The 26,822-nt window shown below is 62.8% G+C and overlaps 2 protein-coding genes across 2 annotated transcripts in view; one reads left to right on the top strand and one right to left on the bottom strand.

Annotated features, from left to right (window-relative positions):
• Positions 1 to 408: 408 nt before the first annotated feature.
• Dpysl4 (dihydropyrimidinase like 4) lies at positions 409 to 14,858 on the top strand. The gene is made up of 14 exons (XM_026410289.2): positions 409 to 447; positions 3,558 to 3,646; positions 4,203 to 4,387; positions 5,797 to 5,961; positions 7,508 to 7,569; positions 7,658 to 7,738; positions 8,619 to 8,687; positions 9,062 to 9,182; positions 10,533 to 10,689; positions 10,961 to 11,102; positions 11,537 to 11,707; positions 12,096 to 12,275; positions 13,574 to 13,739; positions 14,767 to 14,858. The coding sequence occupies exons 1-14, from the start codon at positions 409 to 411 to the stop codon at positions 14,856 to 14,858; spliced, it is 1,719 nt and encodes a 572-aa protein (XP_026266074.1).
• A 2,600-nt stretch (positions 14,859 to 17,458) lies between these two features.
• Stk32c (serine/threonine kinase 32C) overlaps positions 17,459 to 26,822 on the bottom strand; it is a 69,841-nt gene continuing 60,477 nt past the window's right edge. Inside the window, exons 9-12 of the mRNA XM_026410288.2 lie at positions 25,990 to 26,115; positions 25,785 to 25,916; positions 18,648 to 18,715; positions 17,459 to 17,993 (exon numbers count right to left, since the gene is read on the bottom strand). Of these exons, the coding sequence (XP_026266073.2) occupies positions 17,849 to 17,993; positions 18,648 to 18,715; positions 25,785 to 25,916; positions 25,990 to 26,115 (471 nt within the window). The 3' untranslated portion in view covers positions 17,459 to 17,848. The remainder of the gene's footprint in view (positions 17,994 to 18,647; positions 18,716 to 25,784; positions 25,917 to 25,989; positions 26,116 to 26,822) is intronic.

The raw sequence follows: 26,822 nt of genomic DNA on the forward strand, positions 1-26,822 counted from the left end.
GGAGCGGGGTCTGGCAGGACTTTGCCCGACCTCCCCCAGTCCGTTCCCGGGGTGCAAACTGTACACGACGTCAGGGTCAGGTCGCAGCCCTCCTCCTCAGCACGCACGGGTTCGGGTTCGAGGTGCAAAGATCCGAGCCAGTGGCGGCAGGGTACGCTGGGACAGGAGGTTGGGGAGCTGACACGGGGCGGGGCCTTAGTACAAATGAGCTGCGTCGGGGCGGAGCCTAAATGCAAAAATCACCGCTGCGGGGGCGGAGACGGGGGCGGGGACCGGAGCCCTGCGCCCCGCGCGCTCGCACTCAGCGGCTCCGCGCCCCACGCTCACGCTGTTCACCGCGCGTGTCCCCGCTCGCTCGCCCACGCTCGCGCTGCCCCTGCCAGGGATCGGGCCAGCCTGCAGAACAGGATGTCCTTCCAGGGCAAGAAGAGCATCCCCCGGATCACGGTGAGCCCGGCTCCGGCCCCCGCCTCGCTAGGAGCCCCCAGAATGGGCCTGTTTGCGGGGCGGACCCTCTGGGTCCTGCCTGTGGGTCCGCCCCCGCGCGAGCTCAGTCCGGGCGCTGGCGCTAGACCCGTCTGGAGACTGGAGTGCCCGCCAGGCCGCGCCGACTCAGATGCTGAGTGGGCGCGCAGGCCCGGTCCGCCTGCTTTCCGGAGCCTCCAGTGAGCTCGGGCAGAGCCCGGGTCCGCGAGTGCCTGCCTCCGGAAGCTGAAGGAGGCTGTCTTACCCGGGGCCGGGCTGGCGAGGTGGGCGGACTGGGCAGCTAGAGCTGGGCTCTCTGGGCGGCTGGCGGAAGAGGCCTTTGTTGACCGCGGGGCCTCGCGGTCGCGCGGATGCCGTTCCTGGCTTAGCCCGCGGGCCGCCGCCGGCCCCCTGGACTGGCCTCTGTGTCGTCCAGAGCTCTTTGTGGAAAAACAAAGCGATTTAGCCGTGGCTGCTGGAGCCCCTGGAGGCCCCTGAATCCCTCCAGGAAGCCGAGCTTGGAGATTCCAAGAGAGGCGAGCTGTCCACCGACCGCACCCTGCAGCCCCAGCCTTTGGCAAGACAGACCCCCTTCCCCACACCCACAGGTGCACCTTGTGGAGGAGGTCCAGCTGTCCACCCTGCCTTGCCAGGAAACAAAGCCTCCCTGTGGGAGGCCAGAGCCCCGGAAGGAGAGCCGGGAGAGAGGCTCCTGGGATCCTCTGGACCCCAGAAGGCTTCAGACCCAACTCTGGGCTGCTCCTCAGCAGGAGGGTGGTGGAGTCTGGCATGTAGGCCACCAGCTTTTAGAAGTGTCATTCCTTCCTGAGAAACTCAAAGGGGAAGGAGCCTCTGCACACCCCTCCAACTGAACAGGAGGGCTCCTGCCTCGGACTGCCCACACTACCTGGTCCAGGCCTGAGGAAGAAGTCCCATCAGCCAGGGGGCACCAAGGTGGACCCTCCAGGTGGTGAGGCAGCAGTGCCTAGGAGGAGGCTGGCTGTTCACATCAGTTTCCCCCCATCCTGGTAGAGCATCCTGAGTGTCTACCACGGCTTAGCTCATTCCTGTTGGCTCCAAGCCCAAAGAAGACCCCAGAATCCAAGTTCTGGTGCCTGAAAAGTGGAGACATGAACAGAAACCCCAGATCATAGGTCTCTCCTGGCCCCAACTCTCCCCTTTTCTGCCTGGATCTTCTTAGGGTTTGCAGAGAATGAGTTGGTCCATGAGGAGGTGGGTGGGGTCATGACAAGGGTCCAACAGCGGGTGGCTGTGATGGGTTCCCACTGAGGCTAGTGCTCAGTGCCGATGGGCCGAGAGTGCCTGCAGGGTGAGGTGGGGAGGGGATTAGCCAGCTGCTTCTACCGAGGGCCAGGCGGTGTCTTCAGCTCTGGGAACCACATGGTTTCGGTCACACCTGGGAAGCCCTGGAAGAGACGATTCCTGGGCAGTATTCTAACAAAACTAAATATTTTACAAGTCAACAAAATATTGTTTTGATTTTGTTCAACCAGTATGCAACTTGTGCCACTGGTGCCTCCAGGAGGTACGGGACAGGCAGCAGCTGGATTGGGCCTGCGGCATAGTTTGCCTGTCCTTTGTGGACTTTGTGGTAGTGTTTTACCTTTCATCAGCAGATCCTGCCAGGCACTGCAGGTCCTGCCCAGCCAGGTGTCAGTAAGAACAGTGCTCCTCGACCTGGCCTCCCAGAGCTGTTCTTCCTGCTCTCGGGTGGCTCTCGGGCCTCAGACCGATGGTGGACCCGGCCAGCTTTAAGTGCAGCTGGTTCTCCCCGTCACACAAGGGGGTGCTGAGGCCCCAGCAAGGTCCGGAAGGAAAGCCCTGCGGTCTCACCACTCTGGCCCTTCTGTGCCTTGTCTTCTGTTCCTCCTCTGTAATTCTGTCCTCTCTGCCATGGCGGTGAGGTGCTCCCCTCTGATGACCATGCAAAATCCCCCGAGTGACACCCACTTTCTGCCCAGCTCCTCCTCCCTGACCACATGGTAGGATTCTTAGAAGTGGTTCTGTGGCTGCCAAGCCTTGGACTCAGGCCTCATTGGCTGGCACTTGGTCACCCACTTGGAGTGCCTCCAGGTGGCCAGACCATGGTCATCCCTTCACTCCCATGGCCTTTCCACCAGCAAGTCCTGCCCTCTGACTCCCAGGCCCCCTGGCGTCCATTGTTCCTCCCTGCACCCATAACCCCATCTACCTGGACCACCTGAGAAACACCAGGCAGAACCTGTTTTACACCGCAGTCCACTTCCCACCACAGCCAAGGCCGTCCCTTTGCAGCATCCACCAGACTGGTCAGAGCTGCTCATACCCCCAGTGCCCGCCCGGGACTCTGCAGCTCTGCCCCTGCCCCGCCTGCCCTGGGTCTGCCCTGGCTCCTCGCTCCTCTCCCTCAAGGCTGCCGTCCTCTGGGGGTCTGACAGGAACCAAGCTCTTCCCTGCTCAGAGTGCTTCCTGGCCTGGAACCTACCCCGGCATTGCCTCCAGGGAGGCCTCTGCCACGCCAGGCAGCCTGCCTCTGCTCTCCCGCCCTGTCGTGTCACCTTTTTGTGCTCTGTTGCAGGGTGAGGGTCTCGCACACGTGTACTGTGGCTTCCTCTGTCCCCCCCTCCCCCGCAGCATTCCAGGGTGGGACCCCGGCCACTGTCCCGCTCTGCCCCCCACCTCCCGGCCCCACGGCCGGCCTGCAGCGTTCTCTTGGGACCCAGCCCAGCTTCCTCAGCACAGGGGAAAGAGGGCAGCTGGGAGCAGGCCTCCGGGGTTCCCCCCAGAGGACCAATTTGAAGATGGACGTGACCCGAGCCCTGCTGTGTTCACCAGCACAGGCTGTGTCCTGGAGGTCCCGGTGTGTCCCTGAGCTTCAGCAGACCAGCCTGCTGGACCCTGCCTGGCTGTGTGGGTGGCCTCTGTGTGGCTGCCGCCTCTGAGCGCTCCGTCCTGGGGTACAGTGCACAGGTGCAGGGGTTGAGCTTGTTTTTGTGTTCACACATTGTGCCCAGCGGCTTCCTTCATAACTCCAGTAAAACTGTTGAATGACTCAGTCTGGAGAAAAAGTGTCCGTGTTTTGTCTCCACTAGAGTGACCGCCTCCTGATCAAAGGTGGGAAGATTGTGAATGACGACCAGTCCTTTTATGCTGATTTGTATGTGGAAGACGGTTTGATTAAGTAAGTTTCTGCTCAGAATACCTTCCTTGGTCCCGTGTGCATGGCTGGCACGGTACCCAGGCAGTTCCCTTTGGGTGAGGTCCATGTCATCGCTTTCCTCTTTCCCCAAACCCCTTTCCCTGGAACCGGGCCTGGGGGGTGATGGTCTCGCCAGTCACTGGGCCTTGGGAGACAAGAACAGCTTCTTTGTGTTATCTCAGCACTGAGTAGGGTGTCACGCTCACAGTAGGTGCTTAATAGATGCTTACCAAGCAGCCTACCCATTCCTCTGCTCTAGCTGTCAGGTGGCTCAGCCCTGGCCAGTAAGGCAGCAGTAGAAACCCAGAGGGGAACAGCGTCTGCGCAGGGCCCTGCACTTCCCATCTCCGGCCACTGGGTGGGAGATTTTGCTCCTTTTGGCATTTAAGAAGCTGGGGGTGGGTGGCCGGAGTCCTGCCCTTGTCCTCAAGGGCTGGAGCCCAAGCACTCACTGCCCAGGCCACCGCACTGTCACAGGCCCCTTCAGATTCTGACCAGGCTCTCCATGAACAAAATGGTCTCTCCTTGTCCCTCTCAGACAAATTGGAGAAAACCTCATTGTCCCTGGGGGCATTAAAACCATTGATGCCCATGGCCTCATGGTCCTGCCTGGCGGAGTCGATGTCCACACGAGACTGCAGATGCCTGTCCTGGGCATGACGCCGGCTGATGACTTCTGTCAAGGCACCAAAGCAGCCCTGGCAGGAGGGACCACCATGATACGTGAGTGTCTGGGCCCCTTGGGGCCGCATGCGGCCATGTGCTGCGGCAGGTGTGCTACATGCTATGGTTTCCCAGTTCTGTCTTCTCCCCTGGGTGCAGTCTGGGGACCCTTGAGTGCTTCCTTCCATTCCTGTTTCCCATTCTGGGTAATTTGACCTTGGCCAGCTCAGGAGGGTGCTTGGCACATGGGTATGTGCCCAGTTGCTGCTTCTGGGGTGCTTGTGGCAAGCCAGTGACGGGGGCTAGGAAAACCTGTAAGTCTTGGACCAGGGGAGGGGTTGTGCCGTGTGGCCCTGGTCCTTGTGCCCTCCCACTGAGACCCCTGAGCTCAGGGAGGAGCCCTGTTCAACAGCGTGTGTGTTGAATTCACTGGGCCACCGCGGACTTGCACGTGGTGAGGTCAGGAGCCTGGAACAGCCCTCCGCCCAGCCTGTTCTCACACCATGTGACCTGGAAGCCATGGGCCCTGCGGTGCCGGGCACAGCCGTCTGTTCTGTGCTCTGGGGAGCCCCCTGGAACCTGGCCCCGCGTCCCTCCTGAGCTGAGCAGCAGGGGAGGAACACCCTCGGGGGCGGGAGGGTTGAAGGAGTCGACACACAGGTCCTGGTGTGCGTGGCACGGTGCATGCTGCTGCTGCCACGGCCAGGGAGGGCACCCTATGGACCCTGGCACTTGGTGGGTGACAGGCAGCCATTGCCACCCTAGCAGCTTGGTCTGGTTTGCCCGTCAGAAAGGGAAGGAGCCACAGCCGGTCAGTGATCTGACAGAGACTGGCAGAGGCTGGGGCAGGTGTGGGGCTGGAGTGAGAGCTGAGGTGGGGAGCGGCAGCCACCTCCAGGGGTCCCGGCTGTGGTCTGAGGGCTGTGCAGGGTGGAGGACGTGCGCAGCCCCAGGTGAAAGGCGTGCAGGGTGGAGGCAGAGCTCTCGCCTGCCCAGGGTGGGTCTTCCTGTCTGGCGGCCCCAGTCCCTCCACCTGACATCCCAGGAGTGGCCCCTGGTGGGCAGTGCTCTGGTGGGAGGCAGCACAGCCCTGTGTGCAGGCTGGGAGGCGTCACTGAAGTGCATGGGCCAGGGAGGGCTGCAGGGCTCCAGGGGCAGGCTGCAGCACGCGGAGCCAGGACCACGGACAGTGCCCTGCTGCGGGCCCAGGGAAGCTCACCTGTGTGGAGGCTGGGCAGAGCCCCTGGTTCTTGGGGTGCAGCAGGTTCCTGGGCAGTGGGTGGTTTGGACTCTCTCACTGCCTTACTCAGAGAGGAGCTGGGGATGTGGAACTCAGGGTGCAGGTTGGGGGCAGCATCTTCCTCAACCCTCTCTGGTCTCTTGGGAGCATGGGACCAAATGTCCCCTGGAGGTGGTGGTAGGATCCGGCGACCAGTGGGGGAGCCGGGCCGACTCTGCTGTCCCTGCAGTGGACCACGTGTTCCCGGACACGGGGGTGAGCCTGCTGGCAGCCTACGAGCAGTGGCGGGAGTGGGCGGACAGCACAGCCTGCTGTGACTACTCTCTGCATGTGGACGTGCCCCGCTGGCACGAGAGCACCAAGGAGGAGCTGGAGGCCCTGGTCAGGGACAAGGGTGAGCAGCGCTCCCATGGCCTGGGACCACGGGGTCCGGTGGGGGAGCGGGGCTTTCCTGTGGTGGGCTGGTTGCATGCTGGGTGGGAGGAGGCCTCTCCTGACCCCTGTGTCCTGATGGCCTCTGCTGCCCTGCCCCGAGACCAGGTGTCCAGGAGTGGAGCAGAAGTCAGAGAAGTCACTCAAAGGAGCTCTGCTAAACTCGAGTCCAGGACCCCTCCCCAGCCAAGGGCCTCCTGTCGCCCTGTTCCCCACAGAAGGGGGCAGTGGTCAAGCCATGCTCAGTCCCCCGGTTCCTAGAAAAGAAACCCCTGGTGAAGGACAGCAGACACACACTTCCCCAGGGCCTTTGGTCCTTTCAGGAGGAGACTTTTAAAATCTGTGTCTCATCATTTTTCTCTGTGCTGAAATACACCTGTCCATGAGCTAGAGTTGGTTTTGTTCCATAGAAAGTCCTCAGGCTAAAACCAAGTCAGAGTGCCATCGTGAACTCGACGTGAATGAAATGTGGTCATGTATCTCTAATGGTCGAGCTTTGAGCAGGGCCCATAGCTCAGGGCCTGGGATGGGCCAGGACATAGGATGTGCCAGCTCCTGGCCAAGCTCAGGAGGCCACAGGTTCTGACATTCCCAGGAGATACTGCTGCCTGTCCACTGTCCCTGAAGGAGCAGAGCATGTAAAAGGCACCTCCTGTGGGTGTCCAGTTTCCAAAGACTGAGGGTCCTCACACTGTGCCCTCTGGAGCTCCCCTGCCCAGGCTGGCCAGTTGTCCTCTGTGGTCTGGAGGCCTTGCTTCAGGCACAGCTCTGTGTCCATGCTGGCCTTCCGTTGGGCTTGGGAGGCCTGCAGTGCATGCCCGAGCACAGGTGGAGACCAGGCACCAGCAGAGCCCCTCACCCTGCCAGAGCGGCACCAGGTGCCGGCCATGGTCTGCCGTTCCTGGACAGTGTTCCAGGGATGGGCTCATCCTGACCGGCAGCCTAGGTCAGATACTCTGGGACAGACCCCAAGCCCCACCCAGGTCACACGCTCGAGGTCACTGGGAGGGTGGCTCGATGGCACTGGATGACTTGGTTTCCCTGCAGCACACCAGGCCATCATATCAGCACTTCCGTCCTGTTGAGGAAGGGCAGGCTCTGTGGGTTTCGATGCTGGGCAGGTCAGGGCTACCTCTGGCCTCAGAGGGACCATGAGGGCCCTGGTCCTGGGAGAGGGCTGGACTCTTGCTGCCCAGGAAACCAGAGAGCTCAGCGCTCCCCACGGGGCCCTGAGGTTCCCCCTAGAACAGGCGGCACTCGGGCAGCAGTGCCCTCCCAGGGCTCTGGTCCTTCTGGCGATGAGGTCTGTAGACGGGAGTGGGGTTCTCGCCTGCCTCTGAGCCTGGGGGAGCCCTGCTTCCCAAACCCCCGTCCCAGCTTGTGGGTGGGGAAATGCCCTCAGGGTGGCTGTGCCGGCTGCAGTGCTCCTGTGAGAAGCCCCCCGCCCCAGTCCCCTCTGGGGAGCAGAGGCCTCCCAGGCCGTCTGACCCCTCCTGCCTCTCCTCCAGGTGTGAACTCCTTCCTGGTCTTCATGACATACAAGGACAGGTGCCAGTGTACTGACGGCCAGGTAAGGCAGGTGTGGGAGAAGGAGACAGGCAGGGGTATCCCAGGTCACTGCCCGGCAGACACTGGACCCCCTCCACTTCTCTTCCCAGATGTATGAGATCTTCAGCATCATCCGGGACCTGGGAGCGGTGGCCCAGGTGCACGCAGAGAACGGGGACATCGTGGAGGAGGTGCTGCAGGGGCCGGGCCAGGAGGAGGGCATGCAGATAGGAGCACGTGGTCCCTGGGGCGTGGCAGCCCTGTCCTTCACACGTACCCCAGACTGCCTGAGGCTGTGGGGGGGACACCCAGCTGTTGGGTCAGCACTGATTCTGGCTGAGGCATCAGACATGCCAGTGCAGTGGGGGCCTGGGAGGTTCAGAGAGCTCAGGTCAGCCATGCCCTCGGCCTCAGAAGGGGTCACTGCACTCCACACACCTCACTGATATTCCATAAAGACCTTCTGGGAGGGGCCAACCTTGCCTGCTCTCCAGTTGGTCAGAACAGTGGTGATTCCCACGGAGGAGCAGGTGGGGTCCCTGCCCCCTCCACTACCCAGCCTTGAGTTCATCAGGGGCCAGGCCAGCCACACCATCAGGAGACCGTCTCGGGTCAAGAGTTTGCCCAGTGCACTCATGGGCAGGCAGAGGATGTCAGGGACCACACCACGTCGAGAGTCTCATTCTGGGGTCTGCTTCTCCTATGTTGATGCCACCGTCGGTATCTGTGTCCTCTGTGCAGGAGCGATGCTCTGCGTAGTCCCTGTAGGATGGTAGGGCTGGCAGAAGAGCAGTTGTCCACCCCCTGACTTTGCAGGGCCCCTGCCCCCATGCTGACCCCAAGTTACTTTGTGGGGGGAATGCGGTGTGACAGGCAGGGCCAGGGTGTCTCAGGCCTGCCAGTCAGCACCCCCCAAGACCCCCTCCTCCATGACTTCTTCATGGCTGGGGTATTCTGGGAGGCCTTGGGGCCAGGACTCCACTTGGAGAGCAGGGCTTGTGGCCAAGAACTTCAGTTCCAGGGCTCAGGTCCCCTTGGGGCTGGAGCGAGGCACCTTATTGATTTATTCAGGAGCAGAAGCGCCTGCTGGAGCGAGGTATCACCGGCCCCGAGGGCCACGTGCTCAGCCACCCCGAGGAGGTGAGTCTGTGCCTGCTGAGAGTGGCCGGCATCTGTGCCCCAGAGGGTGCGTCACCCCAACTGCCTGCACCACCTGCGTGGACATCAGCTCAGCCCTGGGCCCCTGCCAGGCACATGCCACCCCCTTCCATGACCACTTGTCATCTCACAGCCTTAACCTCAGCCCTAGAAGTCAGTGGGGTCAGACCCTGGGGCATGCACAGGGCAGCCCTGATGCCAGACCAGTGAGCCTCAGGCTGGGCCCCTTCCCCATCAAGGATGCCTCTGGGGCCCCAAGTCCTATGGGAGATCAGCAGGAGTCCAGAGCCCATACTGGCCAGGAAGGCCCAGGGACCTCTTGTGGCCTGAGTGCCCACTCCCTTGCCCAACCCCAGGTGGAGGCCGAGGCTGTGTACCGAGCTGTCACCATCGCCAAGCAGGCCAACTGCCCACTGTATGTCACCAAGGTGATGAGCAGGGGTGCGGCTGATGTGGTCGCCCAAGCCAAGCGCAGGGGTGAGTGTGGGCCTGGCTTCCCTGCATGCTGGGGCAGAGCATGCCTGCTGGCCAACCCCAGGACCCTCAGGTGGGGAGGAGGGCAGGCCCGACAGAAGGAAGCGTGGCCTGGCCCTCCTCTTGATGGGACACCTCCTGCCCGGGTTACACGCGTGGCACGGTCCAAAGGAGATTCAGGCACCCTGGCGCCCCACAAGGGTGGAGCTTGGCCAGAGTCCCCAGCCTTCTTAGAGCAGCAGCTGCCCACCCCAGAGGCAGAGCCAGCCGAGTGTGTGTGTCTGGGGGAGGCTCCTAGTGATGCCCCAGGAAAGCCCCACCGTGGGCATCTGCTGTGCGTCCAGGAGCCAAGATGCATGCTGCAGGTTCAGTGGGTGCTACCTGCCACCTGAGGTCCCCACTGGGACAGCTAGGGTCAGAGGAGCCAGGCTCCATGTAGGAGATGGGTGTTCCCTGCCCGCAGCATGCCCAGCCAACTGGTGGGCACACCTGCTCTGCAGGCGGGATCCTGTAGCTGCCTTCAGCAGGGGCTGGACCAAGTGGTCCCCACCAAAGGCTGCTGAGCTCAGAGGTCTGCAGAGGACACAGATGGGCCTAGGACTGAGGTGGTGGGAGGAGAGGAGTGTCTTTAGGAAGGACCTGGGATCTGACATCCCATGTCCCCACCTCTGCCATCCCCACGAGTCTCACGGAGAACTCGTTTCTGGGACCTGCTCTGAGAGGGTGGGTGTGTGCTTGGACCTGTTTTCTGCACCAAGGGTTGAAACAGAAACCCCGTCTGTTTACAAGGGAGAGGACCTGTGAGGCTGTTCCTGGCACAGGGTGAGTGGGGTCTGCAAGGGCTAGCCTGGACCTCAGCTGCCCCAAGAAGCCACGGCTGCAGGGCTGGCTCTCTTCTGAGGCACCCCACCCTCCTCTGAGCCTGCCTTTTCTCCTCTGTTCACCAGAGGGGGCTGCACCAGTTATGAGCCAGAGCCCTGGCCAGGGGCCCAGGTCTGGTCAACCGCTGTACCAAAAGGCCAAGCTGGGCCGGCAATGAGCTGGTCACTGAGCATGAAGCTCCTTTGGCTTCGTGAATAGCAGGAGTGCCTGGCCACCTGACCCCTGGCAGAGACCATGAGTATGGAGAAAGCCCATGTCAGCCGCGGAGACTCCTGTTCCAAGGGCCCCCCAGGACTGCTCTCTGGCCTGTCCAGGGCGGAGGCCACAGAAGGGAAGACAAGCTGCCCCTGGCCAGGAAAGCTAGGGGAGGTTGGGGGTGTTGGCAGCAGCAGTGCGAGGGCCATGCTGTGCTCCTGCCCCGGGGGTACAGGCTGGCAGGCGGGCACCTGTCACGGGCCTTGCTTGCTGCAGGATTGGTTGTGTTTGGGGAGCCCATCGCTGCCAGCCTGGGCGCTGACGGCACACACTACTGGAGCAAGAACTGGGCGAAGGCTGCGGCATTTGTCACCTCACCCCCTATCAACCCGGACCCCACCACTGCAGACCACCTCACCTCCCTGCTCTCCAGGTGAGCAGCCCCTCTGCGGAAGCCCAGGAAGCCCGCGGGCTCCGCCCCTGCCCGTGCACCTTGCCTCTTCCACATGAGCCCTGGGCTCCTGCAGGGCAGCCAGGCAGTGGGAAGGAGCAGAGTCCCAGGCCAGCAGGGGCTTCCCACAGGACCTGCCCTGAGACACCAGTTCAGACCCTGTGGATCCACCACCTGGTGGGCTGGAGCCAACCCAGTCTTGCCAGCACAGGGAAGCCTGACCCTGTCTCCTCTGACCCTGGCTTGCTCCCAGTGGGGACCTCCAGGTGACGGGCAGTGCCCACTGCACCTTCACCACTGCCCAGAAGGCTGTTGGCAAAGATAACTTCACGCTGATCCCCGAGGGCACCAACGGTGTGGAGGAGCGTATGTCTGTAGTCTGGGAAAAATGCGTGGTGAGTCCAGGCCTGGGGTTGTGGGCCCTGGGAGGGGCAGTCAGCAGAACTGAGGGGCCCCCACAGCCAACAGTGTCGTAGTCGAGGTTGGATCCCCAGTCCCAGTCCTGCCTCCAGGGCCCCCACATGCTGTCCCACCTTGGGGTACAGTGCCCAGAGCTCCAGGCAGCATCACCCTCCTGCTGATTCTGACATCCTGTTGACACGGGTTTTTAAATTAAAAATTGAAGCATTTTTAAGGAGTTCATTGTTTACAGACAGGGTAGTGAGGGCGGGCCCTGTCCTCTGTTGCCCTGCCCAGTCCTGCCCCGCGGGCCTCAGTCCTGGGCTCTCCCTAGGTCGGAACACCCTCCTGGTCCTGACCGCCTCGGCCCTCGGGGTGTCCTGGAGAGCAGACCCCACCCTGCCCCTCAGCTGGCTGTCTTGCTTCTCAGGCCTCCGGGAAGATGGATGAGAACGAATTTGTTGCTGTGACCAGTACAAATGCTGCCAAAATCTTCAATTTTTACCCAAGGAAGGGGCGCGTGGCTGTAGGCTCTGATGCTGACCTGGTGATCTGGAACCCCAGGGCCTCGAAGATCCTGTCTGCCAAGAGCCACAGCTCGGTAAGGAAGACCTCTCTGTCTAGGCCCGCGGGGGGACAGGGTCCCCGCCTGCAGCACGGCCCTCAGCGGCCTTGGCTGCCCAGGAACATGTGCCTGCACCCAGTCCAGTGCTCACCCTGCTCCTGCCTGAGAGGGTGGCTGGCCTCCGTCCCGTGGTGCAGATGAGCAGGCTGAGCTGAGCCTGCTGCGTCTGCCCCCTTTGTCCTCCAAGGACCACGCGACTCGGGGACGCTCTGGGGGCTGGGGGCGTTCTTCCAGGACATCGGCGGTGTCAGCCTTGCGCCGTCTCCCTGGGGTCTTGGCACCAGCCCAGGCAGGCCTCCTGTGGTGCTGGCGGGCCTGGGGGTGCTCCAGGGGCCAGGGCGCCAGACGGGGCATCTCTCCCCAGAACGTGGAGTACAACATCTTTGAAGGATTCGAGTGCCGGGGAGCCCCCTCCGTGGTCATAAGTCAGGGCAGAGTGGTGCTGGAGGACGGGAACCTGTTTGTCACCCCGGGGGCTGGCCGCTTCATTCCTCGGAAAACATTTCCAGACTTCGTCTATAAGAGAATAAAAGCTCGCAACAGGGTAAGGCCTGACCCTGGGGGTCCTCTGTCCAGGGAGCAGGGAGCCCCCTGGCTGGCCTGACCCTGATCCCCAGGGACCAGGAAAGCAGAGAGGGCCCTTCACAGGCCCAGGGCCTGTTGGCTGCACATGGTGTGGGGACCAGGGCCTGGTGTGGGGACAGCCAGGCCTTCTGTGGCCTGGGACCCTCGCACCCGGCCAGCCGCAGCTCACCACTTGATGGCAGGCAGCAGCACTTTGTCACCCAGGTAGTCCACTGCTGTCACAGAGACATGGCTACCAACTGAGGCAGTGTACCCTTCTCACCAAGAGTGAATTATTGCTAAGCTGTTGTCACGGACCCCCCCAGGATCTCTCCCCTGGCCACAGTGGGGCGCAGTTTTCACAGTAGTCTTGTATGAGCCTAAAAGTCGTGGTACTTTCCCCGGCCTTCCCCCTTCCCATGGTCATTGGCCATGTTTGCCCATGACCATCCGTGTCTGAGGCGTGCTCTGTGGCCGCCATCAGTGCTTCCCACGTGCACACACCCACACACCACCGCAGGCACCTGCAACGCAGACACCACGCTCAGGAGCCGCACCTCCGCGTGCGCACACAGTACCGCGCTGGTTCACTCTACCCCAGCTCTGCTTGGGTTCGGCAGGAGGAGGTTCTGAACTCAGAGGAGGCCTGGGGGCTGGACCGGCAAGCTGGTCTCCCAGGCCAGAGCTGGGCGCTGGTTCCCCTGGTGTCCCTGCCGACAGGACTGTCGGGCCCCACGCGGCTGCTGCCCATCTCACCCGGAGCACCGCCCCACTGTCAGAGTCTGAGCTGGAGAAGGTCCTAGGCCCAGAGCACACACTTCGGAGGGGTGGGATGGGTCAGGATGGAGCCTGGCAGGAGCTGCACAGGACTCTGTGGAGAGTCCATTTGGAGAGAGGAGAGCCAGGACAGCGGGGGCCGCATTTGGTCCTCTGTCCTACTGTGGACCCAGAGCCTCTGTCTCAGGGCTTCTTTGGGGACAGGGGCCTCCTGGGCTACAGTGGGGCCTCATGCCAGCTCTGCAGTGGCCCTCTCTGAGCACACTTCTGCAGCTCAGGCCATGCTGCACGTGCACAGGTGTGTGGGACCTGTGGGGTGTGTGGGGACACGTGGCTGTGAGGGTGAGTGTGCGCAGGCGTGGGGCACTGTGAGGAGGTCGTGGCTCAGGCTCCTCCTGAGCTGGGTGGAGTCAGGGTGCAGAGCAGACCCCTTCAGTGGGGGTGCCTCCCCTAGCAGCTTGGCCATTGCAGCCCCTCATGCCCAGCCCCTTGACCCCTTAGCTGGCAGAGATCCACGGTGTGCCCCGGGGCCTCTATGATGGACCAGTCCATGAAGTGATGGTGCCTGCCAAGACAGGAGGTGGCACCCAGGCCCGCGCATCCTGCCCAGGCAAGGTCTCCGTGCCCCCCGTGCGCAACCTGCACCAGTCGGGATTCAGCCTGTCTGGTGAGTGGAGCCTGGGGTGTGGGGCAAGTCCTGGGGGCAGGAAGTCCCTCTGGAGCTACCAGGCCTCGGACTGTGCCTGGAGGGTTTCGAGCCCACAGAAGGCTGCAGGACCACCCAACCACACCTGTGCACCAGGGCAGCCGCTGCAGGACCACCCACCCACACCTGTGCACCAGGGCAGCTGCTGCCCAGAGCCTCCTGGTGTGGGATGTGGGGCCAGCAGACACTTGCCCTGGTGAGGGCCCTGGTGATGGGCACAGGTCTGTGGACCTCAGCTGGGGAAGCCTCTCCTGGCCAACCTGTCCCAGAACCAAGCACACTGGGTGGGGGCTCCACGGGAGGAGGCCCCTCGGAGGACTCCAGTGTCCTGTGTTCCATCTCCCCCAGCCCAGCCAGCCCCAGGCTCACTGCTGCAGGGTCAGGAGTCGGCCTGTGTCCACAGCGTGCAGGCACTCGCTGGACTCCCTGGCAGGGCTCACCAGGGCTCTGGGCAGTGCCAACGTGAGCTGCGCTGCTTCCAGACCTGGAGCCCCCAGCTCTCCCTGCAAACCAAAGCCAGACCCTGTCCTCCTCTCCCCACCCTTGGGTGGGGGCCAAACTGCCCTGATGTCCTGTCTCATCCTCCTGCTTGGGGAGCTGATGGCAGTCCTGGGTCACTGCTGGGTGTGTGAGATCAGGGGAGGTCCCTCAGAACCCAGCACTGCCTAGGAGCTGAGGGCAGCCATCTCCCACCTCCAGGGCCCCCAGGAGGGCAGGGCCCCCAGGAGGGCAGGGCCCCCAGGAGGGCAGGGCCCTCAGGAGGGCAGGGCACGGTGGGCTTCCCCAGAGCCAGCCTGGGACTCCCACTGATCTTCGAGATCTCGGGGCCCTTGGGTGTGACCTCAAGGCCTCAGGAGGCGGCGCCTGCCTGGCCACGGGGTCTCAGGGAGAAGAGCAGACTGCGGGTGGGGGGCTCTGCCTGCCCACCCCTTGGACAGAGGAGCCTCCTGCACTCCCTCCTTACACGCGCCCCCTGCCCTCTCTTCAGGGTCGCAGGCCGACGATCACATCGCCAGGCGCACAGCCCAGAAGATCATGGCGCCCCCCGGTGGACGCTCCAACATCACCTCTCTCTCTTAGACCCCTTGCCCCTCGAGCCAGTGGGGCACTCCCGCTGACGGCTGGTGTGGGGGCCGTTGACCTCAGTTAGCTCTTTCCTTTGTAGAAGTTACTTTGAAAGGTGCTCAACCTTGCCTTCCCCTCCCCCTCAACCAAGCTCTCCTTTGGGGTCCCGGGTCCCCCTGCGAGGAGCCCCTTCAAGAGGGCTGAATTTGGGGAGATCCCACTGCCAGGACCAGGAGCTAGAGGAGGCAGTGACAGCTCAGGTGGCCCCTAGCCCACATGCCAGGTGACCCAGTGCCTGCGTGGCCCCCCATGAAGGCAGGGCCCCCCCTAGGGTGCTAAAACCCCCAGGTGCTCACTGTGGAGTAGTGGCTGGGGCTGGGAGCCCAGGCTCTGAGCTGGGAGTCTGGTTGGGCGGGTGCCCACCGCTTCCTTCCCGTAGGGATCACTGCTCTTCCAAGTCCCCAGCACTCCCACCTCCCCCGTGGCACTAGGTGCAGCCGTCCTTCCAGGGGACTGTCACGATGTGCGCCCAGCACAGGTAGGGGACAGGCCTGGAGCCTCGGCCTCTCGAGCTGCTGTGACTTCAGGGATCCACCAGGAATCTAGCAGGGGCAGCTCCCCCCGTAGGGACTCACTGGTACCCACCTCAAGGACCAAGCCTGAGCTTCCCCAGGGCCCTTCCAGGAAGTTTCACGACCCTTTAGCTCAGATGCCCTCCTTTCACTACAGGACGAGTACTTCCATAGGGTCATAGAGTAGCAGATTTGTAGAGTGAGGAACCGTAGCCAGGAACCTGCATGCCACCACCCTGGATGGCAGGTGGCCGTCTGAGCCTGATTCGTTGGGTGGATTAAAGACGTCTCTGGGTTAGAAGCTCCTGTGTGGACAGCCTCCACTGCCCCCCGCACTCCAGGCCCCACGAGTGGCTGACTGGGGACCTGGGAGCCTTCTGCTGCCCTTCCTGGGCTTCCTGCTGGCTGAGGCTGCGCCCACACTGCCCACTCCAGGACAGGCAGGACTGCGCCCACACTGCCCACTCCAGGACAGGCAGGACTATGCCCACACTGCCCACTCCAGGACCGGGCAGGACGGTCTGCCTGGTGGGGGGCTCTTCCTCACTGGCTGCAGGGATGTTGGCCCCAGGAAGACACCCATTCTGATTGGCCAGCTCCAAGCTGCCCAGAAGGCTTGGGCACATGGAGCTGAGGCCTAGCAGCCACAGGGCTCTGATCCAGAACCTTCTAGAAGTTAGCACTGCTGTGCTGCTGTGTCAGCCCCCAGCCTCGGGCTGTTTCTCATTACATGATGCCACTGTGGAGTCCAGGTGCGGCATTCCCACCCAGGAGCAGTGCCCCCACTGCCCACCCTCTTCCCCTGAGACATCAGTTCTAGTGTTGACCAAGGGCATGTCCCTGGGGGCCATCAGCACATGTCTGAGCGAGGGTCCACCCGAAGCTGCGCTGGTCCCCACAGGTCCCTGGAGAGGCCCCTCCTGTGCTCAGTGTCTGTCCTGGGCTTCCTGTGGCCCAGACACATTTGATTGGTGCGGCCTCAAAGCCAGAGTCCCCCGCTCCTGCAGGTTGATGTCCACTGTGCCAGTGTGCCCACAGTCCCAGTGACGAGTGGAGCACTGGACACCCGTCTTTTCTTGGGTTTATGCGTGGATACAAAACCTCAAAATCGTTCCTCATTGGCACATCTGACCCCCCTGGCTGTCCATCCAGAGCGTGGCCTCCTCTGGGCCCACCCTGGGGCCTGGCCACCTGGCTGGGCTGCTTCTCCTTTTCTGGTAGCGACTTGGGCGCTGTGTCCCTTCTGGTGTGCACACCGTGTGGAGTCTGTGGTCTTGACCTTGCTGAAGGCCCCGCCGTCAGTTCCCATGGGTCTCAGGCCAGGAATGGCAGGGCCCAAAGCTTCGGCTCTGCTCCTGGCACAGCCAGTTTGTCCTCTCCCAGCCGGGCAGGGGGACAGCGTGTGCTGGGGCAGAGGTGCTCTGCAGGCGCAGACTCAGACACTTGCCACAGTGTCCGGTGCGGCTGCTGTCCTTCGAGGGCCATAGATCATGCATCTCTCCCCCAAAGTAAGCCCATGCAGCAGATGGAGCGCTGGATGGACGGAGCTGGGCCCCACCTCCTCCAGTACAGGAGAGGCTGGTGCGGCTGCTCACCCAGTCCTGGTCTGACTCCAGAACACTGGTGACCATGACAGGCAGCCGTCCTATCCTGGAGGCCCATGGTCCAGCCCTGATGCCCAGCCCTCCGGGGCCACACTTGCTGCCCAAGACTCTCCAGCCTCTGGCAGCATGTGTGCACACCTCACCCTGACCTGGCGGTGTCCACCACCAGCCCTGGGGCCCCAGGATGTGTGCATGCCACGGTCCTGAGGCCTGGGGAGGCTGTGCCCCAGCAGGAGCTGTCCGTGCACTCCTCACCCCGCTGCCCCAGTCCACAGCCTTCTCCACGTGACTGCAGGCGTGGGTCCCCTGGGGTTCCGGACACAGAACACTGGACAGAGAAGTTCTTACGTTGTAATTCTCAGAGGTGAAAACTATACAGAAACAGCAGAAATTGCCGGAACAGTGTGTATCTAGAAAACATTCTTGCCTTCCCTTCTCCTCCCACTCCCTCCCCTGAGGCCCTGCCCTTGGTGTGCAAGGAGCGAACGCGGCCCCTCCCACAGCCTGGGCAGCGGGGCCTGGAAAGGAGACTGTACAGCTGGGTCCACTAGGGGCTGGAGAGCGGGGACTCCAGCCGCCTTCGCACCACCCTGGCCTCTCGACCTGCCGTCCAGCAGAGGGGCCGAGCAGGCAGTTCACGTGCCTTTCACCCTGCGGTAACTGGGGCCCCGGTGGCACCAGCCCTCCTTGTCCAACTGCCACCTTTGACGGGCACCCACATGGCAGCGCTGAGGGCAGGCCTGGCCGTCAGCCTGCTGCCCCCTCCCTGGTGGGCCAAGTCTCCAAAGCATCCTGAAAGTTGAAGACCCCAGTTCTCTGCCCAGGCAGCTTAGCTGCTCCCGCCCGAGGGGCAGATGGAGCGGCAGGCCGGCAGGGCCACGGGCTCCTCCTCGCTGTCCGCCGTGGCCTCCACTGTAGCTGCAGTCTCCGGGGCCGGGAGAGGCTCATGGGTGAGTTCCTGGCTCCTCTTCAGCCTGGAGAGGGGACGCAGGGATGTGCTCCTCAGGACATGGTGTGGGCACCCCAGGGCCAGTGCTGGGCCTCTCCCGACCAGGGGGCTGGGCACAGCAGGGAGCCTGGGGACAGCTCTGCCTGACTGCGTGACGCTCAGAAACTGGAGGGAGGCCTGGCTTAGTGCCCAGTCTAGGGTCAGCGACTTTGGAACAGCCCCTTCTTCTCCTGTTCTCTGATCCCCAGGACGGGCCAGTGTCCTCAGCCAGCCTCACACTGTCCCGCACATCCTGCTGTCCTGGTGCAGAGCCACCTCCTGCAGGAAGCCCTCCCTGCGTCTCGCTGCACCAGCCTCCCTTCCTCAGCCTCCCTTCCTCCACCGAGGCAGGTTGCCAGCTGTGTGGCCTGTTTTGCCCCATCAGCCACCTGGGCCCTTTCTGCCCCCTTCCTACCTGACAAGGCAGGTTGGCTGAGTGCCGGAGAGACTGAGCAGCAGGGCCTGGCGGCCAGCGGGAGGCCATCAGCCTGATCTGAGCAGAGGCTGAGTGTCTCCCCAATAGACCCTGGCTGCTGACCCCGAGGTGCCCAGGAACTCCGTCCCCCCGGAGGAACCTGAACAGGGGCCTCCCCCTCTCCCGCCATGGGCACTGCCCAGCCTCCTCAATGGCCCCACTCACTTCTCTCTGTTGAAAATCACGAAGTCCTGCTGGATGGCATCGAGGCAGTCTTGCAGGAAGTCGTTCTCCTGTGGACGGAAGCCGCAGGGAGGGCGGTGGGTGCGGCACCCCCAGCAGCTCTGGTGCCCGGGGCCCGGGCCCCGGGGGACGCTTCGTGCTGCAGGGGGCGCTCACACTCCGCAGCAGCCTCACGCAGCCTGAGCCCAGCCTGCTCAGGACGCCTTGCAGAGTCCAGCCAAGGCCCTGCAGGGAAGCTGTCCCTGAGCTTGGGAGAGATCACTGACCCTGACTCCCCTGTGAAGCCGAGCCTGCAGGTGGCCCCTCACCCTGGGGGAAGAGCAGACCCCTCCCTGCAGAGCGGAGAGGTCATGCCACCCAGCCTTGCTCAGGGTCTGCTGCTGGCCCCTCCAGCAGCATGGCCAGCGGGGCAGTGCTGGGCCTGCTCAGGTCAGAGAGGCACTTGCTGAAGAGGCCTGGATAACATGGACCAGGAGGCCAGGAAAGCAGGCCTGGGAGCCTGCGGGGGGCTGCCGGTGGGCAACAGGAGGCTGGCTAGGGGCAGCTACTGATGAGGACTTTCTCCCACGGCTGGCAATCCATTTCCTGGCAAAAGCGCAGGATCAGGTTTCCACCTGGGCGGGACGGCTCTTGGAAACCTGCCTGGTCCCTCCTGGTGGTTCCAGGTCACCCTGAGAGAGTGCTGAAGGGAAGGGTCAGGAGGCTCAAGAGCAAAGATCCAGAAGACCACGACTCCATGTAGGGACCCAGGGTGTGCCCTTCAGTGGGGTGGTCAGGAATGATCTGGGGAGGGGCACAGGACAGGAGATGCAGTCACACTGTGGGGGAGGCCCCAAGAGCAGAAGGCAGGCGGCTGCCCTCAACCTGCAGATCGAGGTGGGCAACGGCACCCACGGGCCATGGGTCAGGGTGGCAGCAGGGTCTGTGGAGATGTGCCACAGGGCCCCGTGTTCCCGGGGTCAGAGACGAATGCAGTGTGCACATGCAGGTCCAGGGTGGACGGGCCACCTTTCCAGATCCTACCCCACCTCTGACCTGAGCCATGACGGGGACTGGCGGTCCTCTAGGAAGGCCCCCTGTCACAGCGACGGCATGCCTTGGGCACCCCGCGCATGCCCAGGAGCCATGTCTGCACCCAGGAGGCTGCGAGCTCGCAGGCCTGTGGAAGAGGGCCCCAGCACATGCTCAGCTAGAGCCCCTGGCCTGGGCCCAGCAGCCCAGAGACCCACTGCGCTGTCTCCCAGGGGCTGAAGGCAGCCAAGGCGACCCCGCTGCAGGCGGCCCTGTCTCCCGTCAGCCCCTGGCCCACGACACAGCTGCCTTCACAGGAGGGAAGTGGGACCATGATGGCCAAGGGTGACGTCTCGGCTACCGAGGTCGTTCTGGAGACCCAGGGTACAGCACGGTGACAAGTGAGGTGCACTGTGTGCTGAAGTCTGCCGACGGGGGCCCTGGAATCACATGCCAGGGGACTGACGAGAGCTGATGGACGGTGAGCCTGGGGTGCAGACTACCTCACTGGGAGACCTGGGCCACAAGGTCAACGACACCCACTGTGCCCAGTTCCACGTCAGCCATCCCTCCACAGAGCTTAGACAGCCGTCCCCGAAACTGCTCCCACACCTCCGGACCCCGCCTTTCCAGAGCCCACCTCTGACCTGGATGGGGAGCCAAGTGGGTGTCAGCAGGGCAGTGACAGAGAAGACTCTGGCCTTGGTTCTGTCTTTCCACCTTAGGGCAAGAGGGTGGTGGTCCCATCATGGCCCTGCATGACCCAGACGGCTGAGGGCCATGAGGGTGGGCCTGGGTAGCTGTGGACCCACCTGCAGTGGCCAGCCCAGGGCACACCCACCAGCAGAGACGGGCAGGGACAGCACCCGAGGCCACCGAGAGGCAGGGCACTGTTTCCTGCACAGCCAGCCAGGGGCAGGGACACGGCATTCGCCCAAGGACCACAGTGTGCTTCCAGATTCTTGCCCCTGTTCTGTCACAAAGTAGCCAGAACCTCAGTCACCAGACGGTGCTCCCCCTCATACCCCCGGTGGCACCGCGCTCACTCTGCCGGCCAGGAGGAAGTGACAGGTCCCGGGGCGCTTGTCAGTCAGTGCCCCGGAGCGTGGGAGACAAGCCCTCTGACACGTAGGAGCATGTTCCGTTACCAGTACTCTTAGGGACCCAGGATGAGGTCCTCGGGGTGTCACTGCTAGTCCTCCCTCCAGCAGGAGAGAAGCAGGCACTGCGGCAGGGTCTTGGGGCCTGGGAAGCAGCTCTCCTTCCCCGTCCTGCGCAGCGTCTTCTGAGCGCGTGGCTGGACACCTGGGTGGTAGGCGTGAGCCCTGCGGTTGCTCAGCCCAGTCCCCCCGGGGTCCCTACCAGTCTCGGGGTCCCTCAGCAGTATGTGCAGCAGGTGCAGGCTGCTGGGCTGAAGGCGGGGTGCTCTGCAGATCTCTAGAGCCCGCTCCTCCTGTGAAGTGCTGCTCAGAGCACCGTGCGGGCGACTGGGGTGGCTCCCAGCGGAGGCACCATCCTGACAGGACTGACCTTCATCATCAAGAAGGGGGGGCTTCTGCCCCGGGAGTCCAGGCACCTCGCCGTGTGGCACCCCCAGCCTCATTTTGATGACAAGTGCCCAGGTGCACCAAGTCTGCTCTGAGGAAGTCGCGCCTGCAGAGGTCAGGCCCCTCTGGGCGAGGTCTCAGGTGTGGTGTGGGGCAGGAAGGAGCCAGCGAGAGGCTGACACTGAGGGGGACATGACGGGGAAGAACCAGGGCGCGGGAGCAGGGCCAGCCGCTCGGCCCTGAGTGCAGGCCCTGTGGGGGCGGGGGCGGGGACCACCCACTGGACCTGCACACCCCAGCTCTCCGGGGCAGAGAGAGAGGGCCCCAGGAGCCCAAGGAGATGCTCCCCGAAGGCTCCTAGAACAGGTGGCTCCGAGTGGTGACGGTGGGCTGTGGCAGACACTCGGCCACCGGCAGCCCTGTCTCCACAGCACTCCTCTCAGGACGCTCCAGGCACTTGACAGCAGCCTGTGCAGCGTCTTCCTGGCAGGTTCTGCAGGGCCTCTCCTGAGTGCCCACACCTGTCCTTCTTCACTGACCAGCTGGAGAGCCCTTTGCCAACACACACAGGGCCGGAGGGCCCCTAACAAGTGGCTGGCCAGCGTCGGGCTGAGGACAACCAGGTCCCCAGAGCAGGCCACCTCTGCATCACATCCACACCCAGAGGCCGCAGCAGGCTAGGCTGAGGCCACTCTCTACAGGACTCTGCCTGGCGTCCACCCCTCGCCAGTTTCTCCCATTCCTTGAGCGACAGCTGCCGGAGCCCCCTCCCGAGTGAGTCACATGCACACAGATCCTCATGGCTGTGCACATCTGTGGACATCATGCCCAGACGCAGTAGAGACCCCAGATGTTTCCCGTGGTACTAGACAGGCTGTGGCCCCTAATTCTGTAACAGACTTGCTAAGAAGCTCAGAGGAAGCTTCCATACCTCTCAGGATGTGCTGGAAACGCCAGGGACCCAGAACAGGCTATTAATCTTGAAAAAGAACAAAGGCGGAGAGTGGCTTCCCAATTCAGCACTGAGTCCACAGGCGCCGTGTCAAGACGGGTGTGCAGGCACGCGGGGACATGCAGACCCACAGGGCAGAGCCGTGTGTCCACAGGCAAACCTGCCCTTACAGTCGGCTGGCCTCTGAACACACTGCCAAGCAGCTCAGTGGGGAGAACCGCCTGTCGGCAAGTGGGGCTGGATGGCTGGAAGTCCCCGGGCAGAGGGGCACCGCAGGACCTGACGGGGCACCACACAGCTCAAAATGGGCTTGGGGGAAGACAGGGAAGGAAATCGTCATGACTTTAGGTGATGCTTCCTCGATGTGGCAAAGCACAGGAAAAACAAAAAAGAAAGACACGGAACAACAGACAGCAGCAGAATGGAAAGGAGTCCTGCCCGGTGACGCCGTCAGAAGAGGGCCGCAGAGCCGAGCACCAGACTGCAGACCCCCGACAAGACACTGGCATCAAGAATGCGTAAGTGAACGACCCCGCAAAGAAACAGGGTCAACAGCCTGTGGCTCTGCCCCTCCCACACTCACAGCTGGAAAAGGAGGAGCAGATGCAGGAGCCACGACTCTTCTGGGCCACCAGAGAGGGGACGAAAGGCTGTCACGACCCCAAATCCAGAGGTGAGCCAAGCCCCAACAATGGCTCAGAATTTTCTAAAATTAGTGAGACACCAAACCACGGATCCAAGAAGCCCAGAGAGCACCCTGCGGGATGAACCGGAGCCTGCCCACGCCTGGCCCAGCACATCCACCTGCAGAGGGCCACTGAGAACAGTCCTGAGAGAAGCCGGGGGAGATCCTGCTTAATGCAAAGCAAAGAGCTGCATCAGACTTCCTGTCATGGATACGCAAGAAAGAAGAGCATGGAGAGGCTCCAAGCATCCAAAGAAAAGGCACTGGCCTGGAGTCCTGAATCCAGGGACGTCACCCTTCCCATGCAAAGGAAAGTGAGACTTCCTCAGAGCACCAACGGAGAGCATCTATCCTTAGGAACTGGGGAGTTCCCCAGGGGGCACGTCGGCAGGCCAGAGGTGGTCCACACCAGAAAGGCAGCCTCAGGGAGGCACAGAGGGAAGGGAAGACCTTCTGTTTCCCTTCCTAAGCCACATGAAAGATCACTGTTAAGACAACAATGTGACCGTACATGGCAGCAATGTCACCAGGACGGAGAAGCAGACCCGAGGCACCTCCACGGGTGGGAGCGGTGCTTCTTGGAGGCCAAAGGGAGCTAACGGTGCTTTGCAAATTCTGCAACCACTACCACATTTGTAAAAGAAGTAAACCGACGCAAGAAGGGAGAAGGTGAAGCAGAATCGTGTCAAGTGCTTCATGAAAACCAGAGAGGGCAGACCGAGAGGGACAAGGGGGGACAGGCACAAGAAAGCCACGGACCACAGAAAGAAACACGGCAGGCAGGAGTTCAGCGCTCCGCACGTCCCGCTGTGAGTGGTCGGAAATACACCAGGTAAGGGGAGCCGTCGGGTGGCCTCCAGGAGAAAACCCCCTTTAACAGGAACCCGGAGACGCCTCCTGGGGGAAATGTCCAAGGAACCCCGAGGAGACGCTGCTGATCGGGGACCAGATCTAACCAGCTGCCACCCACTGCCAACGCCACAGCACCACGCCTAAAGCGACAACCCAGAGCAGGGTGAGGAGTGGAGCCTCACGCTGCCACCAGGAATCAGAACGGTGCAGCCGTGGGGCAGCGTGGTGGTTTCTGAGGCCTGAGGCACGGCAGTGTCGGGTGGCCCGACAGCGTCACTCCTGGGCACAACCCGGGAAGGCGAGCACTTGAGGACTTGCACACGTGTGTTCAGAGCAGCACGGTTCACGGGAACCCCTAGACACCCACCAGCGGCCGAACGGGCACATGAACTGCGATCCACCCATAGATAAGATGTGACGTCCAGCGACAGAGAGATGCAGAATGACGTGTGGAAAAGCGGGGCTGAACTGAGGTCTCCGTGCCACGTGTAAGACCTGACCTCGAAAGACCACGAGCTGCCCAGCTTCACGAGAGCCGCTCACCAGAGGCAGAGAGCAGCCTGGGGACACCAGGACCTGCAAGGGGTGGCACTGGGAGACACTCTGTCTGGTGGAGAAGTTCTGACACCTGCTGCGGTGGTGGGCAGACCCCAAGAAAACGCAGCAACCACGGAACTGGACACGCCAGCGGGTGGACTGTGCGGTGTGTGAGCTGCATCAAAGGAAAACTGCCCAGTAAAACCGCCCAGGCTCGAGGTTCTTCATCTTCCCGAACAGCACTGGGTCCCCTCAGTGGCACCTCTCAGCACCGTCCACCCTCCAGCCACACTCCCACAACGGACCCCGCACAAGGCCCAGGCCCCCACCACCTGTTCCCTTCCACAGCATCTGCCCGAGGTTGGCGTGGCCCTCTGGACTCTGCTCACTGCCCGCCCTGGGCTCCTCATGAAGACCCGTCCACCTGGGGCAGCTCCCGCACCCCAAGGCCTTGACCTGGAGGTGCCCTCCTAAGTGGAGCCAGACCATTCCAAGGGAGAACCTCCGACCACCTGGTGACTAGCGCCTCACCTGCAGCTCCAGGGCGCCATCAGCAGGACAGGGGGACAGAGGATGGGCCAGTGTTCCATGAGAAACTTCCGCACCCCGGAGATGACACCGGCCCTGCACCCCGTGTCAGTCATGCCCATCTGCTACCCAGGACAAGGGCTCACCAGGCCTGGGCCACCCCTGAGTGTCCCCCACAGGCTCACACAGACTCAGGGGCAGGAGGACAGTGATTCCAACTCACAGCCACAGCTGCTCTTCTGTGCACACAAGCTCTACCCCGGGTTATGGGCTGAACTGCGACCCCCCCCCCCCCCCGCAACAAGAAACCTGTTCCTGACCTAACCCTGCCACCTATGAAGGTGACTTAACTCAGATACAGGTGTCCACAGGTGTCCACCTAGGATGAGGGCAGGGCAGGGTACAGTGGGCCCTAAACACAACTGGGTCCTTGTAGCCAGGGGGGCAGACTGCGGTAGTTTGTCCCCAGCCCAGGAAGGCTCAGGATTGACAGCCACCCGGCAGCCGCGAGGGCAGGAAAGGGCGTCCTCCCCGCACAGCTTTGCCCACACCCTGATTTTGGACTTGGGTCTCCAGAACCATGACACAAAATGCTGTTGTTGTCTCGGCCACTGGGGTATGGTCATGTGGCGTGTCACGGCAGCCCCAGACACTAACGCACTGGGCACGGACGCGCCTGGACACCACTGCGCCTGGTCAGCAATGCGCCTGGGCGTGGTGTGGAGGACTTCCCGCGCATGTCCCACCATGCTCACAGCCAGCACTGACAGTGGCCACTGCGTGGCCCATCTCAGAAGGAGCAAGGGGCTCAGGAAAGCTGTGTGAGTGGGGGGACAGGGTGCTGGGAGGCTGAAGGAGGGCCTCAGGCCTTCCCAGGTCTGCAGAAGGACCACCCACTGGACCTGCCCATGCGTGTCCCGTCCTGATGCCTGCAGAACAGGGTGCAGGGGGCTCTGCGTGCCGAGCACGGGCAGTGGAGGGCACCCCGCGGCGAGCCCGCCACTCACTGACTGGGAGCTGTCCCTGCTGCCGTCCCGAGATCTGTTCTTGGCCAGCCGCTTCTTCTTCTTGTGCAGGGGCCGCGACTCCAGGATCATCTCCTCCAGCTCAAAGGTGGGGTCGCAGTGCAGGCGGCCCTTCTGTGGAGGGACGGGGCACTGAGCCTGGCCCTCCGCCTGGCCCTGCGGCCCAGCTGAGCACAGGCTTGCTTACGTTGGGCACGAATCCCGGCTCCACCTTCTTCTCGCTCAGCTCATCCCACGGCACGTTGGCCAGCCATGGGGCTGCCTGCATGTCCTGGAGGCTGGAGAACCGGTGCTCGGGGTTGACGGTGAGAAGCTGCAAGGAGGCTCCCGTCAGACGGGCAGCCCGCCAGCCAGGACCCAGAGCCCACCCCACCGAGGAGGGGCCACCTGTCCCAGGCCAGGGTCCTGGGAGGGGTGGGGGTGCCTGCTAGGCCTGAGTTCAGAAATCCAAATCTCCAGGGGCACACAGGAAAGGTGGCACTGATTTCAGGAAAAGAATCTCGGTCAGCAAAGCCATGTGGTCCCAGGCACAGTTTGACCTGGGTGCCCTGGCACCCCAGGGCAGGATCTTCAGGGCATGCTGACAGGAGACCAGCAGGTGGCAGCAGAGGCCCAGCTAACACTCTCCCTGCAATGGCAGGTACCAGGTGGACAGTCACTAATGCAAGCCCCTCCCACCTGTACACACTCTCCAGGCCCCAAGGGGCCAGGGCAGCAGGGATCTGACAGCGAGGCGCCTCCAGCCCAGCCAGGAGCCAGACCCTGTCCTGACCCTGGGTTAGGCTCTGACTCTGCTCTTTTTGGAAGCACCAGACACTTAAGGAATGGTTCTCTGAGCGAGGAACAGCTCCTAGTCCAGCCTGGTCCATGGGGTAGGTACTACTGAGGCCACAGCATGGCCCTGTGTCCCTGCAGGCTGACGTCCCCTCTGCTGCTGTAGACAGAGCTCAGCCCTGAGAGGTGCACAGGTGACCTGGAGTCTTCCAGGAACCAGCCTGGCTTTCCTGAGCTGGGACCTAA

This window comes from Urocitellus parryii, chromosome 5 (assembly GCF_045843805.1).
Source record: "Urocitellus parryii isolate mUroPar1 chromosome 5, mUroPar1.hap1, whole genome shotgun sequence".
Lineage (NCBI taxonomy): Eukaryota > Metazoa > Chordata > Mammalia > Rodentia > Sciuridae > Urocitellus > Urocitellus parryii.

Coding starts and splice junctions, on each gene's coding strand:
- Dpysl4 (XM_026410289.2), top strand. CDS start 409: ATGTCCTTCCAGGGCAAGAAGAGCATCCCCCGGATCACG. Junction 7,739..8,618: donor ACGGGGACATCGTGGAGGAG/GTGCTGCAGGGG, acceptor TGATTTATTCAG/GAGCAGAAGCGCCTGCTGGA. Junction 11,103..11,536: donor TAGTCTGGGAAAAATGCGTG/GTGAGTCCAGGC, acceptor CTTGCTTCTCAG/GCCTCCGGGAAGATGGATGA.